General features: G+C 32.1%; 2 protein-coding genes across 2 annotated transcripts; both read left to right on the top strand.

The window, feature by feature from the left end:
• The first annotated feature begins 7,139 nt into the window (after nucleotides 1-7,139).
• On the top strand, nucleotides 7,140-8,596 carry LOC114739634 (RING-H2 finger protein ATL33-like). Its single transcript, XM_028927718.1, has one exon. It carries the CDS (start codon nucleotides 7,166-7,168, stop codon nucleotides 7,814-7,816), a length of 651 nt encoding a protein of 216 aa, XP_028783551.1. The 5' UTR covers nucleotides 7,140-7,165; the 3' UTR covers nucleotides 7,817-8,596.
• A 3,792-nt stretch (nucleotides 8,597-12,388) lies between these two features.
• On the top strand, nucleotides 12,389-16,282 carry LOC114739633 (beta-glucuronosyltransferase GlcAT14C-like). The gene is given in 5 exon segments (XM_028927717.1): nucleotides 12,389-13,244; nucleotides 14,638-14,713; nucleotides 14,821-14,936; nucleotides 15,640-15,996; nucleotides 15,999-16,282. Coding segments are annotated over 5 exon segments (1,236 nt in total). The 5' UTR covers nucleotides 12,389-12,712; the 3' UTR covers nucleotides 16,154-16,282.
• The last annotated feature ends 682 nt before the right edge of the window (nucleotides 16,283-16,964 follow it).

The raw sequence follows: 16,964 nt of genomic DNA, 5'->3' as shown, positions 1-16,964 counted from the left end.
TCTCCTCACAATAATGTTTTGAACAGAATTATTTTTAATAGAAAAATATCTGTCCGCAAGAAAAAAAAAATCATACTACCTCCGGTCCTAATTATAAGAACCAGTTGGCTAATTTGAGGAGATTAAGAAAGTAAATTGAGTTAGTTATTTATCCTAAATAAGTGTTATCTTTCCTAAAATATCCTTACTAATAAGTGTATTGACTAAAACTATAATTGTTAGAATGACTACTTTGAAAAAATATATATATAAATATGAAAGACAAAGTGGATTGGGGTCTTATATTTAGGACCAAAATAAAAATCAAACAAGGTCTTATATTAAGAACCGGAGGTAAGTATTATTTTTATCTCAAATTTTCCGGTGACTCCCACAAAAGTCTCCAAGTATTTTTGCCTCAAATTTGAACTCTTAATTTGCATATATATGTATTTTTTGTGGATGATTGAAAAAATTGAATGAAAATATATATATTTGGAATCGATGGGGGGAATATATATATATATATATATATATATATATATAAATAAAGAAGAAGAAAACCTGATGGCTTGGCTGGTGCGGCGAGTTTCAGAATGTGACTTGGGAGGCAGTGCCAAGAACCATACGTTATCATCTGAATGGACTACCAAACGGTGTCTCAGACTTTACCACAAAGCAAGAACCTCTCACTTATCAATACTCTTCTCGATTCCTATATTTTTATTTCAAATCAAATAAATTATTGTGCTTCATTTTGACGAACTTTAATTTCAATAGCATGCCTTTGAATCTGATCCAATCATATACTTGAACTCTTTCATATTTTACTAAATTTATGAGATAGTACTTAATATACATATATATATATATATATGAGTGAAATGGTGATATATATATATATATATATATATATGCGCTAGCCAGATGTTCCAGATGTGTTGAGTATATGCGAATTTCACCTTATATTTTTTTTATATTTCTAAGAGTAATATTTTTCCCTAAAATCATTATATATATAAAGTTATAAATATATTTAAATCCAAATTTAAAACTCAGTTATTGGACGAGTTGCATTCGAGCATTATCGAGTCCAATGGGATAACCTTTTTAAAGTGTTTTTTTTTTGGCATTAACATGCATTTACTTAATACACCCTTTAAGTTTGGTTAAAAAATGAAGGCGCCCTTTAAGAAATAAATAAGCAAAGGAAAACCATATGATAGTATACTTTTTAAATAAAATCACATAAATGGTAAGGAGTTGATAACTAATAATATATTATAAAGTGGAGCAGATAAACATAGGTTGAAAAATATTAGATAAACAAAGGAAATAAAGAAGGAATTGAATAGGATGAACAATCCAAAGCTATATACTCCTTTGTTCCTTATTATAAAATCCAATTTTTTAAATGGGTCTGTCTCTTTTTATAAGATTCTCATTGAGTTTTTCTGAGTATTTAATACATTATTACATATTTTATCCCTAATTTAATGCATTTAATGCATTCTTTTTATTTATTTATTTTACTATTACTCTCCCATATTAACCCATGTATATATAGGGATATATTTGGAAAAAAAATTGCATTTACTCCATATTAATTGCTTTAAACTAATTTTAACTATTTTCTTAAATCGCGTAATTTAGTTAAAAGGATCTTATAATAAGGGATAGAGGGAGTGCATGACAACTCTGCCGTGTTTGCTATTTCAAGTTTTTACACTCTCCTTATAATATAAATATCTCACTAAATTACAAATATCCCTTAGTTGTCTCCAAATTAAACTACTCTCTCTCCCCCTCCCTCTCTCTCTCTACACACCCACACAGTCATATATTAGCCAAAAGAAAAACATTGGATACTCATTCGACATTTTTCAAGTGTAATAATTTCTCCATAAATTACACATATTATCAAATTAACCAAAAAGTTTGCTGCTTGTTTTACATATGACTTACATATGACTTGTTATATATGTCTATACACATTAATATATCGATAGTATTTATTAATATTAATTTTATTAAAGCAATAATTTGTCCAGGCTGGCAAAAAATTTGAAGGAATTATTATAGATGTAAATTAATACGAAGTTTGAAAACAATTGAATATATTTATTCAGAATAAATGGGATGAAGCGGCGGGGTTCACCGATTGCGGCTACGTGTGCATGCATGACTGACGAAATCCAATAACCGTTCATTTTCGTCGTCGCCTAAGGGAGAGCGCTGTCACATGACCAATCTCACAGACACGTGTACTTCTGCCACGTGGACAGTGGCTGTGACGCGATTGGGTTTTGTCTTCCGTACGATGCCCTCCACGGTGACCCTGGTTGGTACTTAGCCATGGGCTCCCACGTGGGCCATCCGTGCTGGACTTTGTACTTCATCTCAATATCCCAACAAAATTATGACGCCATCTCACTTCTCATTCTTTGGATTCTTTGGATAACGTATTCCTCTTCTTTTCTCCATTCAAAAAGTTATAGAGAGAATTATAATGAGCTGATAAAGAAAAAAATAATTATTATGAAATTTTAATAACAATCTAAGTACTACCTCCGTTCTTTAATATAAGATCCTGTTTAATTTTTATTTTAATTATAAATATAAGACCCTAATCCACTTTGTCTCTCATATTTATATATTTTTTTTCTAAAGTAGTCCTTCTAATAATGATAGTTCTAGTCAATACACTTGATTAGCAAGGATATTTTAGGAAAGACAAGACCTATTATTTAGGATAAATAACTAATTCAACTTACTTCTTTAATCTTCTCAAATTAGTCAATTGGCTTTTATAATTAGAACTGGAGATAGTAGTTTGTAATAACAAATTTTAAAATATAAAATGACAACTTCTGATATTTTTTTGTAATTATTTTTTTACCTGATTGTAATTCTGTCAAAATTATTTGCTATCATCCTATATATATATATTTTTTTTAAAAAATGAAAACTCAGTTATTATCTTTGTACATAAAATAATACATTTCATCATAGCTTAATTACAGTGTTTATTTAATTAGTTAGAATTTTGTAGATGGATCATGCCAAACACTTCTCTTAGTAATTTTTTAAATATAAGGTTGTGAATTCAAACTCTTTATAAAAAGTATAATTGGGGTGTAAGTTTATAGCAACAAACATTAACATTACTATTTATAAAACAAATTATCTTAATTTTTCTAATATTTATTGGCGCAGGTTTAAGCCACCTTTTTAACATATAGTGTGCGTGTGATTTTTTATTCTTTAAAGTCCTCAAACTAGCTAGAGGAACAAATTGATAAAATAATATAATAAAATGAAGTTAGCCAAGCATATATATAGATTATAAAATTTATGGCAAAAAGGTGCTTTCCAAAAGCCATCATAAACAATGTTACACATATTGGATTCCATACAAAGTGGGGCATCACAGTTTAGTTTAAAATATACATGCCCCGCATTAAGAACTAGAGCGTTAATCCCTCTCAATTATGTTTGGAATATACACCAATGTTATAATTCAAATTCCTAAGGAAAGTCTGAATACTTATACATCAATTTATATCCTTTTTTTATAATGTTAAAAATTTCCTTTTGAATTTAAATAACTTAAAACAGAAAATTGTATACTATTTTAAGTTCTATATACATTAGATTAATAATGATACACTTAGTAAATTAACTAAATAATAAGGTGATTTTAGAAATGATTAAATAAAGGAAAAGGAGCATTGTAGTAATAATAATAAAAGTTATTCAACTATGGTTGGAGGGAAAGGAGTATAATAGAAGATGAATTTTTTAATTAAAATTAGTGAATAATAATAATAATAATTATAATTATTATTATTATTATTATTAAAGGTGAGTAAGGGGGTGAGGCTGGGGAGGATTTTTCTTGCAACAGCACCAATAATCATATGGGCCAGAATTGTTAAAGCCCAAACAACAGCCGCCATTGGTAAAGCCCATATTCTTGCATTGCTCACTGCAATCGTCTCTACACGGACCTTGGCACTCTATGTCCGGTTGCCTCTTCTGCACTTTACTACTCCACCCTTCCACTCCCCCTGTAATTACAAATTAATCACCTCATCTTTTACTATTATCATGTGCCACGGGTTCTTAATATAAGAGCTAGTCAGGAGTTTTTTTAGTTCTAAATATAATATTTCAATCAGATTTGTGCCTTGTATTTGTTATTTTTTTCTCAAATTTATTTTTTTATTTAACTTATGCATATGATCATGAGGGTATTTACAAGTTAATTATCTCATCTTTTATTATGCATATCATCATCAATGTTACTTTTTTCTAGTTCTTAATATAAGAGCTAGTTAGGGAGTTATTTTTAGTTTTAAATATAAGATTTCAATTAGCCTTGTACCTCATGTTTGTTATTTTTTATCAAATTAATTTATCTAAATATATAATTTAATATTACATCAGGGTATTTTGGGGAGACCAGATCATGTTTATTATAATTAAATAGTTTATTTAATTTTTTTAATCTACTCAAATTAAATAAATAGTTATCTTATATTGAGAATAAAAAGGAACGAGAACATCGGATTGGATTAGCTAGTCTAATTGAAAAATCATCCAAAGAAATTTTGTTTTTCATACTGTATATGTCAGCGTCTTACCGTTTAATTACTGTTAATCCTAACTAATTTAATCACAATCGATGTGTAATGGAGGAATTTGTACCTGAAATCAAAAGTAAAGTGATGAACAGAATCCCACAGAAGCCTCGTCTCATGGCGGCGCAGGTCATTCTGTAAATATACCTCAACTGAGCTAACCTGCTTGGTGACGGTAACTACTGGGTCCCCTGTACATATGCCCAATGTGAAATCTAAAGCATTAATTACTTCTCAATATAATTGATTAATTAATTGCCGAGATTCATGTATATGTGATGCAATTATTACTTTGATAGAGTTTATATAAAGCATAACATTAATAAAGATTTATATTACTCATCAGTTATAAAATTAAAGTGTGATTCTTCAAGCTAAGTATGTTTACTTTTCCAAATACTATAAGCACGCCGGAAATGTAGAGTTATTTAAAGAACGTCAACTTACATTACTACTATACCCACTCTTTAATATAAAAATTAGTTTGATTGTTAGTAGTTACACATATTAAATATTTTATCAAATAATAGTTTTAATTAATACATATAATTAGCAAGAATATTTTAGAAATTACAAACAATTAACTTAATCAATTTTTTAAATTTGCTCAAATTAGTCAACTTATTGAAAAGAATTTAATTAAGTTCATTATTTGTTATAAATATGTGCGGGTTTCTCTAAAATATCCTTTTTTTAATCATGTATATTGAAATTACCTATTGTTAAGAATTCTTTAACATATTCAATTAACGAGAAATTTTAAAATAAATTTTATATTAAGATTTTATATTTAAAACTAAATTCAATTATCTAACTAGTTTTTATATCAAAAACTGAAGGCAATACAATTAATTCTCTTAATAAAAACATGTACAGAAAGATCGGGTCTGAGTTCAATATACGCACAGGTTTTTTGAGGAAATTAAAAAATCACATGTTTATAATTCTAAACTGTGATTTAAGTGACACGTTACGTTAGATCATCTACTGTATATAGAGATAAGTAATTATATATCTTCCACTACTCTATTTATTTATGAGAAATTAATGGTGCCTGATTTCTTTTTTAATTATTGACCGCCTTTTTTTTACTAGTGGTATTAGTGGACTTCCCAGATCATCGCATTCCTTTATTTATTACAGATTCATTGAAACTAAAATAATAGTTTAGAGATAAATTGACATGACAATCACATATGCGCAAATATGCAGACAAAGTTGAATACTATGTGGTAGTTTTGAAACCAAAATTTAATGAAGTCAATTTCAACTATGTATGTGAATTGTTTACACATGCAATAATGTTTTGTATATTATTGCACCACACTTACCACTTGTTATGATATTATAAGAGTAGCAGATGGATACGACAGGGGAAAAAAAAAAAATCAACTGACATGGGAATTTTGTCTTGTTGAGACTTTGCCCCTTTTTTTTCATATGAATTCAATCATTTATATTTATATATTTATGTATTTGAAAAATGATGTAAGAAAGTATGACCGTGTATTAATTCCTTTGAATGTTCTCTAATCTCTTGTATTTATTCTAAGCTTATCCTTATAATAAAAATGGGGGTACATATTTTTCTGTGGGGGAAGTATATTGATGATCATTTTAGAAACTAAATGTGGGTCATATGCTTAGACATTCAAGTCTTGTATAGACATAGTATTAATTAATTAAGTTAATTATTGATATAAATGTATATTAATTATTCCAAAATACATGTCTTTTTAGTCATTTATTATTAGAAACTAACTTGCAGATGTGGTGCATGTGGCCAAAAGAGATGGTTTGAAATAGCAAAAAAATAATAACCAGAAAAAATAAAGTAAATTAAGATGTTACTCCTCTGATCCTTAATATAAGATCTATTTAACTAATTTAATTAGATTAAGAAAGTTAGGTAAGTTAGTTAATTATAAAAAATATGACATATTTTTTTTAGAACACCATAATCATCTTTTTTAATATCATCTCTTTCTTTCTTTTACTTGATTATGGTTGAGGCAAATCCATAGGGATAATTTAAAAAAATTGATAAATATAAGAATATGTCTTATATTTAAGATGAAAATTAACTCGACAATTAGGTCCTATATTAAGAATTAGAGGAATATATTTTGTAATTGAAAAAACTAGCCAACACACTCTGAGGAGTGATTCACTAATTTGTCACTATATATTTATATCAAACATATATATATATGTGTGAGTGTAACTGTGAATATCTAGATGTGGGGGGAAAAAAAAGTGAATATCTATATCTATATTCTATGCTGTAAAACTCTGCAATTCCAGAATCCCCACTCAATTATTGCTTTAAAGAATTCTTAAGAGGACTCCATCCCAACCCCTTTGGTAGTCCTTTAACTTTTCAACCGAAAAATTATGATTTTTTTAAGTGTAAAACAAAACAAAAAATAAAATAAAATAAAAGAAAGCACTCCAAACCAAATTTTTAAAAAAAAAAATTAAAGGCTTGAGAATGAAAAGGCATACAAAAAAAGGCACATGTGAGATAAGCAGTGTTGGCCATCATGGAAAACGCACCCCCTCCTCTCATCACAACCCCTCCTCCTTTCCCTCCACCACAACCACCACCGCCATCATCATTCTTTCCCTTCCCTCCTCCGCCACGCGCCTTCAGCCAAATCACCGTCATCAACGCGCTGCCTCCTCCTCCGCCGCAGCCACCCTTCCCGGACTCTTCCAGCTCGGTCGATTTGTCCCCTCTTGAATTCCTTCTTGCCCTCATCGCCGTCGTCACCATCCCCGCCTTAATCTACACCTTCATCTTCGCCGTCAAGTGTCCATCTCGCCATCGCCGGCATCCGGACGAAACTTCTGGAGGACCACCCTCCGTAGTCTCTGAACCTGTTTCACATGATGGAGGAGAAGCTGCTGCGGTGGTCTCCGACGTCAAGTACCAGAAGGACGCCCATGTGAAGGAGATCGGCAGCGAGTGCCCCGTTTGCCTGTCGGTGTTCAGCGAAGGCGAGGAGGTCCGGCAGCTCAGTGTGTGTAAGCATTCGTTCCACGCTTCTTGCATCGACATGTGGCTCAGTAACCACTCCAATTGCCCGATTTGCCGTGCCACCGTCACCGTTAAGAGGCCAAACACGGCGGCTCCGCCGAGAAATAACGCTGATCTACAACAAGGTCTGCCTGATGCCTCTTCTTTGGTTTGACTCATTTCTTCGTCTACCTTCCTCTCCAATTCAACCAAATCTTCTGATTGTTCATCACTTCTTTTTAAATTTTCTCGTCAAAATTGTGGGGTTTGAGCTTCGAATCTTTATACTGGCAAGTGAGAAAGTTAAATTTTCCTAAGAAAATTGAAGTTCAAACTTCAAACCACGGAGAGTTAGGATTTGGAAATGGTTATCACGAGAATTTTGACTGAGCTTGAGCACTTCAGTTGTTACACCAGTTGTGTATCTGTTAGCTAGCTGGAAATTGCAGGATTTTCTCAGAAAAGTTAAACTCAGTTTGGAGTTCAAAATGAATCATCAAGTCTGCCGGAGAAATTCTTAGCCTTCCGATTTATCAGCCGTTAATTGTTGTTCTTAAGATTTTGGGGTCTGAGTGGTTTAATTTCCCAGTCAGAGAGAAAGCGAAGGGATTTTCCTGAAAATTGGAGTTCAATATCAAGCCATCGAAAGTTAGAAATTGATATATCTGTGTTATCCATACAATTAAAGGCTTCAAAACTTCAACTCAAAATTGCTAGTTAATGTTATACGATATGAGTCTCACTTTTTTAAATAAACAAGATTGTATGATGTGATTAATTATTGGAAGCTGATTTTCTCATTTTTACATAGTTAATTGTAAGTTGGGTAGAAATTTAAATATATCACGTTCATAAGTTTAACTATTGGTTGTGCTATCTGCTATGCATAAAAAAATGAACAGAAATTGTAAATTAGTGCTCTTAAATTTTAATCAGCATTTGGCTATTTATGATACCCTCTTTGAACTAATGTCTTTTCTGATTCTTAACGTAAGAACTAGTTTGACATTCTTCTTAAATATAAGGTTCTAATTCATTTTGTCTCTCGTACTTATTTATTTTTTTTAAAGTAGTCCTTACAGTAGTTGCACATATTAAATGTTTCATCAAATGGTAGTTCTAGCTAATATATATTATTAGCAATAGTATTTTAGAAAAGACAACACATATTTATTACAAATAACTAAGTTAACTAATCTTTTTAATCCATTCAAATTAATCAACTAGTTTTCATATTAAGAACCAAAAATAATATTAAAGTTCCTTAAGAATTAGAACTAGGTTCATTTTTTTGCTCAATTGATTCATTTTTCTTGTTAGTTCTGAACATAGATGGAAGTACGCAAGTAATTAATTACCAAAACACGAATTTAATGAAGCATTATTATTGGTTAAGGTAGCCAGAAAATAGAAGGAATGTATAGATAGTAAGGGGGTTGATTAATAAAAAAGGGTTTTTTAAGTTTTAAAATTGATGATAATATTTGAAATTGACTCACAATGGAAAGGAAGTAATAATATTACTAAAGATGGAATAGAATTATTGTTCGCCAAAAAATATGAGAATTACTTTTTGAATATATAGTTTTATGTTGTTGTTGTTATTAGATGTAGAGAGTAGCGGAATTTGTTAAATTAGGAGGGGAAAAACAAAAGGGAAATGGAGAATGAGGGGTGAAATGAGAGGTGAATAATGGAAGATTAGTTTAAAGTTTGACAGCTTGACACAAACACTAAATAACAGTGGTAAGAAAATGAAGGGGAAATGGTTGGGAAACCAACATGCGGATGCAGATGGGGAGATTTGCTGAAATTGAAAGCCCTTTTTGTTTCTTTGTTTTTTTGACACGTGTTGTCAGGCCCACCAAAATAAATCATAATTTTACGGCCTTTTTAATTTTTTTTTAATATTCCTTTTTATTATTCGCAGCAATGTGATTCAGCGTTTAGAAATCACACACACATTTGTGACCAATGTTTGTATGCATGTGTGTGAGTATATAACGTACTGTTCACTGTTCTCCCCTGAACATTTCTGTATTTTTTAAAAAAAGAATACTTATTGTATTGATGACTTATAAATATATATCTTCGATAAAAAAAATTTATTTTTTACGAAAGATAATAAAATGTATAAAGAAAAAAAAATTGCCCTTAAAATGTTTTAAAAGATTCAAGTTCAACTTATTATATTTTCATGTGTTTCATACATATACATGTATTCTGTAAAGCCATATTTTAAATATTTACCCCAAAAAAATCAATTATTTGATTTTTAACTTTATTTCTTGAACTTTACCTCATCTGAAGTTATTAATTCTTGTTTTTGTATTATTATTTTGGGTGAAGAATATTGTACTCCTCCAATTCTTAATATAAGACCTATTTAACTAATTTGATTAGATTAAGAAATTATTTAATTATAATAAAAGTGACATTTTTTTTTCTTAACCGTAATCATCTTTCTTAATACCTCAATTCTCTTCTACTTAATTATGGTTGAGGAAGTATCTATAAGGGTAATTTATAAAAAATTAATAAATATGAAAAATAGGTCTTATATTTAAGATTAAAATCAACTCAAAAATTGGATCCTATATTAAGGACGGAAAGAATATTATTGATTTTTGAGAAAATTATATTATTAGATTATGGGGTTTTTATTTTTTGGGGGAAATGGATTCATTCCCGTGCGCGCTCCTTATTTTTTGTCACTTTTTAAAAAATAATATTAAAAATTAATTTCTTTGTATTTATTTAAAAAAATAACAGAAAAATATACTTAAATTTGGAAATTCTTCAATAGTCACTTAAATAATAATGAAAATTTATTTTTAATCAAAGTTTACCAATAGTTCTGACCACTGATTATTTTTAAATTTACAACTTCCTTTTTTTATGAGAAAATTTTGAGTAGGGGGTTGGGCTCACTCACGATCTAAAGGCAGAGAAACTAACCCTTGACTCCCACCTTACCCAACATCGTAGACTTAAACTAGAACAGGAAGAGCTCCATGTGTGGGATCACCATATGTTATGAGATGAATCTTGGCTTCGAATATGCCTTCCTTAGGTTCTCGACTAACTCCAGGATTGAACCCCCTTCAGTTTGAGGAGAGTCCAACCCCTTCGCTAGCTAACCCAAGAATGAGGGGTAAATTTACAACTTTCTTAATGTATAGAAATATTTTTATTTATGCCTGATAATAAATCTAAACTGTTTTTATGATGTTCAAGCAAAAAACACTTTTTAATAATACTCCTCCGGTCCTTAATATAAGACCCATTTAACTAATTTGATTAGATTAAGGAAGTTAGGTAAGTTAGTTAATTATAAGAAAAGTACAAATTTTTCCTAAAACACCATAATCATCTTTCTTAATACTCTTCTCCCTCTTGTACTTGAATATGGTTGAGGGGAGTATCCATAAGGGTAATTTTAGAAGAAATTGATATAAATATGAAAAATGGGTCTTATATTTAGGACCAAAACTAACTCAGAATGGGTCCTATAAAGGACCAGAGGAGTATATAAGACATCTTTTTAGTAAGAAAGAATAACTCCTTCGCTCCCTCTCGCCATATATGTCGATTTGAGTAAATTTGTTCCATTGATTAAAAAAATAATACGCTCCTATGTGTAAGAAAAATAGAGATTGGCATGCAGAAAAAGATTTGGTGGACATCAACCTAAGAGAGATTAATGAGAATGACACCAATTCAAGTATTTCTATTCTATCTACACGGTTTTAATTACTAGGCTTGTTCTATAACTTATTTAGTTTATGACATTCAATATGTGATCTTTAGATTTTATAATACTACCATTTTTTTAAATTTTTCACATAAAAGCCTTCAGAATTTTTTAAAAGCGTAAATAATTATATGAAATGAGTTTTATTTTAAATTATGTGATTAAGGGCATATTTGGGTATTAAAAAAATACTTTTTAAAAGTACTTCTTTAGAATCAAGATAAGTTCTCTATATATTTACTTCATATATCTATAAAATCACTTTTAAAACTATAATTTTGATTTCGTCTAAACACCATAGGAATGTTAAGTATAACTTAGAACACTGAATGCCATTCTGACTTAAAGGCTTTGGCTATATATTCACCTCCCACCTTGATGACCAAGAATAGATTCACTCATTTGTGAAAAAACATCATTTGGTTTTATTTTTTTTTTAAGAGTAAGTGCCAATCTGTCCCATAGGGCATTCATAGTCCCTTTGAAAGCTAGGAATGATTATGACCATAACAACTCAATAAAGTCCTCAATTAAACTTCCTGTCGCCGCAAGCTAACTCTAAAAAGTCTGTAATATATGATACCTTCCCACATTTTGTATTTCTCTATTTCCCTCTCTCATCAAATTAAATTTTATATTGTATTCTCTTTAAATTTTAATCATATTAGACTTTTATACAAATCATTTCTTATAATTATGCAAGTAACTAAATACTACCTCCAGTTGTAAATATAAGAACTGGTTGACTAATTTAAATAGATTAAAAAATAAGTTAAGTTAATTATTTATAATAAATATGTGTTGTTTTTCTTAAAATATTCTTACTAATTAAATATATTAGTTAAAATACTATTATTAGAAGGACTATATTAGAAAAAAATACATAAATATGAGAGATAAAAGGATTAAGGTCTTATATTTAGAAACAAAATAAAAATAAAATGAGATTATATTAAAAATCAGAGATAATACAATAAAAATAATAAGTACAGGCTGGCCAAAAGAAAAAAATACAAAGGATAAAAACAATTAATGAACATGAAGAGAATAAGAAATTAGCTGAACTCTTGTCATAAGCGGACCTTTGCGGCTTGTTCTTGTACTGTTCTTCAAACGAGGGGCTTCGTCACACTAGAAAGGTAAAAACGCATTTCCAAATTTTACAGAAAACTGAAAACTCAATTGGCCATATAAAATTTTTCAGATTTCACAGAAAACTTCAACTCTTCAAGGCATGCCGTTCCGTCGGTCGAACCACAGTTCAGGACCTGAAATAACCACCAAACTTGCAAGCTCGAGCTCATTTCCTGTTTACTCATGAAACGGATTCACCATATCCCCTATCATCGACATCGGAAATGGCTCCTGCCCACCATTACGATCTCCACTCTCTTCATCCTCTTCCTCCTCATCCTTCGAATCAAATCTTCAAGACCAGCTTCTTCTTACAGTCAACCCAGTTTCACCCATTTTGACCCAGATTCGGATTCAGGACTTCCCCGATTGCCCCGATTTGCGTATTTGATTGCAGGCACGAAAGGAGATGCTTCGCGTCTCAAGAGGGTTCTTCAAGCGTCGTATCACCCCAGGAACTATTACTTGCTGCATCTTGATCTAGAAGCTGCGGATTCTGAGAGGTTTGAGCTTGCCAAGTTTGTGAAATCGGACTCTGTATTGAGGGCTTTTGGGAATGTGATGGTGGTTGGTAAGGCTGACTTGGTAACTTACAAGGGTCCAACAATGATTGCCTGTACGCTTCACGGGATCGCCCTGTTGCTGAAGTGGACAAATAATTGGGATTGGTTTATTAATCTAAGCGCGTCTGATTATCCTCTCATGTCACAAGATGGTGAGTTTTTGTAGACTCAAAACTTGATTGCTTTTGCTCGATTTGCAGCTATTAGAAATGCAACAGTGATGCATAACTAATTGGTCCATGTCACTTAGGTAAGCATAAAGATATAATTTAGTTGCGACGCACACTCGCTCACTAGCCTAACTTTTTAGAATGAGTCTCTTCATCGGACAATTCTAAAGTCACATCAATTGTCATCCAGGCATTCTGCTACGTTTCCGATTGCCTCCTGCGGCGTAGCCCCGCGTAGGTGCTGATGTCGGTGTATATGTGGGAAAACCCCTTGCTTTTACTGATGTTATTATTTTTTTTTTTTTGGTGAAAACAATCCATTAATTTAGGAGAAACATTTGTATATTTTCTAACGAAATTAGTAGTCTTTGGAGTCAGAAAGAATTACATATAATACCAAGCAATCCCCTTTTTCTTGAAGCGTGGAATTTGTACATAATTGCGACAGAAGGAACCTGCGATTTTTTTCAAGCCGTTTCTGTCTTCAGAGACAGGAAAAAAGAATGAGATCTAAAGCTTTCAACTTAAGATGAGATTCTGAATCTTTCAACCTATGTACTCTGAAAGTATGGATCTTCCAAACCATTTCTGTCTTCAGAGCCAAAAAATACAGATATGAATGAGCCCTAAAGCTGAACCTGAAATAAATTCTGGCCTTGAACTACATGCATTTTAATTCTTATTAGAATCCTTTATATGTTGCTTAGAATGAATTTCAAATTGTAATGCTTCAAATAGTTATGAAACAATTCTTTGTTTTAGTTGGTGGCGCTTGTCGATCATGTAGAAGAAATCTAAGGTTGATGATATTTGGTATTGAAGAAAAGAAATGTTTTCTTTTGGTACTTTTCCTCCATTCCTTGCACGTCAAAATTTAATTCAACTTTAGTTCTTTGTCATGAGTTATGTGGGCATGTGGCTCGAATTGTAGTCCTCACTGTTGATCATAGTTTGAGCTACAGTTTGCAGCTTGCTTAGCATATTGCATTTTCTTTTTTCAAAGATTGTTTAAAAATATGGAAGACATCACCATCCTGGATTTTCGCTGTCTATAGCATGCAGAACAGAGAGAGCCACATGCGAGGAGTGTTTTGTGAAGCACAGTTTCAGTAAACCGGGGAGAAAAATACTCTGATATGTTTATTTTGGGTCTATTTGCAGACTGGATCTTGAGTTTAGCCAAACTACACAGTATGTTTCATTGGCTTCCTTTAGTGAAAGTTTGTTTTCTTTGCCTGTGGATGTGGACCAAAATCTGAACCGTTAATTCCCCGTCCATTACTTTTATGTGGCTTTTGGAAATAATTTGAATATGCGATATCATAAATGTGATTTGTTTGATTTGCTAACTTTCCTGTGGAACTTCTCGCTTCAGATCTCTTGCATATCTTTTCATTCATTCCGAGGGATCTTAACTTCATAGAGCACACGAGTAATATGGGTTGGAAAGAGTGAGAATCCAACTTATCCTTTAATCTTGTCTCGGTTTGTTAGTGAACTTGATGTCGTACAATCTTCACATGATTACTAAAATGTGTATTTGTAACCTTGATTACAGATATCAAAGAGCTAGGCCTATCATTGTAGATCCAGGCTTGTATCATTCGAAGAAGTCTGGTGTTTATTGGGCCAAAGAAAAAAGATCTGTCCCAGCTTCTTTCAAGTTATTCACAGGTGATGATTCAAGTTTTCGATGGATTCAATTATCCCCTACTTTCTCCTAGCTTATCCCATTTTCTCTTTTTAGTTTCTCCCGTACTTTTACTTCTGCTATTTGATGGAGATCCAGCTCTGTTCGACTTGGCATCTATAGCACTTTATAATCTACTAAGATTAATACTGTGACTCTGTTTAACCGTAGCTTTTCAACAATATGGTTGGTGGGATTGATGGTCTAATTAGACTTCGCACAACATCTTGACAAAAAGTATTCCGTATTTGGGCCCTCTTCAATAAGCAATAAACCAATCTAAAGCCATTACACCGTCAAGAATTAAACGCAAGTGAAATTCTTCATTAACCAGATTCTAATACAAGATAACAAGACAGTGATGGTAATACCCCCACACTCATGGGGATACACTTCCAACCTCAAGGGTTTGTTGAACCTCAAGGGCTCAAAGGACTTATTCAACAAACCCTTGAGGCGCTAAACAAAGACGATGACAAACCTCAAGCCACACAAGGGGTTGCATGGTGAGGGACTAACACTACAGTACAAAAATATCAGAATCAGTGTAAAATATGAAAATTATAATGAGTTGTACTATTCTTAAGGCATAAATATCACGGCTCTTCATGACCCAAATCCAGTTTCCTGATAAAAGTTGCTTCACACGCTTCTTGTTCTCGTTGAAAGTGTTCCTGTTTTCTTCAGGTTCTGCATGGGTAGCCCTAACAAAACAGTTTCTGGAGTTTTGTGTTTGGGGTTGGGATAATCTTCCTCGGACTCTGCTGATGTACTACACAAATTTTCTTTCATCCCCAGAGGGCTACTTCCACACTGTCATCTGCAACCACAAGGACTACCAGAACACAACAGTGAACCATGATTTGCATTATATACGGTGGGACAATCCTCCCAAGCAGCATCCTCTGTTGTTGAAGTTGGAGCATTTTGGTGATATGGTGGAAAGTGGTGCTCCGTTTGCTCGAAAGTTTAAGAAAGATGACCCAGTTCTTGATAAGATTGACAAGGAGCTACTGAGAAGATCAGGTGGCCGCTTCACTCCAGGGGCTGGTGCATGGGAAATCATTTTTTGATCAGAGATCCTTGTGCGGTTTATGGAAATCCAAATTTAGTTAAACCAACTTCCAGTTCTAAAAGGCTGGAAAAATTGATGATGAAACTGCTAGATTCTGAAAATTTTAGGTCGAGACAGTGTAAATAGTTTGGTAGGTTAGTTCATTTTTCTGCCCACGATATTGCTTTTTCTTGCATTGCAGATTATCACAGGTGGTCTTTTAGCGTGTTTTTTGAATCTGTTCAAATTTAACAAGATGAACAGCTGTTATAAAAAGCTTTCCATATACATTAAGAAAAAGGAAAAAGATAGAAAATGAAATGGTTTTTTTGTTCCTGAAAGATATTTTCGCACTTTTTTTTTTTTTGTGGAGTTTCAACATCTTACTTCAATCATTCAAAGAGTATCTACATGCAAGAGAGGCTGAGAGGGGTGCCTTCGGGAACACGATACAGGTGGTGCATGCCTGTCATCAGCTCGTGCTGTAAGGTGTTGGGTTAAATCCCACAATGAGCACAACCCTCGTGTTTAGTTGTCAACGTTGAGTTTGGAACCTGAGCAGACTGCTGGTGTTTAAGTTGATTAGGCTGGTGTAAATGTTGTAGTTTTACCCTTTTCTTGTTAATTAATCTGTGCTCATCTTCCCCCGATGCGTCAAGGGAAATTGGGTTCAAACAAAATGTGGATCCTCATAATGCTGATTGTTGGGCTGGCCCAAACAAAAACCGTATCCTATTGAGAAATTAGGGGGAAAATAATATTAAAAAAAATAAAAAGCACCAATATTACTTTATAATTTTATGTCAAAACAAATTACACAACCTCCTTATAATTTTATCGAAATTTTATCCAAATTACAAGCCAAGGCCACGAAAAAAACAGTTCAGATCAGCCATTGGGATATTTAAGTCTAATATTCTAGATTTTGTAATTAAGCGTGTCTGCAGAATCAACCGCA

Source organism: Neltuma alba, unplaced genomic scaffold (genome assembly GCF_004799145.2).
Source record: "Neltuma alba isolate B1F8T4 unplaced genomic scaffold, ASM479914v2 tig00002863_pilon, whole genome shotgun sequence".
Classification (NCBI taxonomy): Eukaryota; Viridiplantae; Streptophyta; class Magnoliopsida; order Fabales; family Fabaceae; genus Neltuma; species Neltuma alba.
Note: the sequence above shows the minus strand (reverse complement) of the source record. Positions and strands in the feature narration are given on the sequence as shown.

What these genes read in the sequence shown, in the direction of transcription:
- LOC114739634 (XM_028927718.1), top strand. Translation starts at nt 7,166, where the DNA reads ATGGAAAACGCACCCCCTCCTCTCATCACAACCCCTCCTCCTTTCCCT.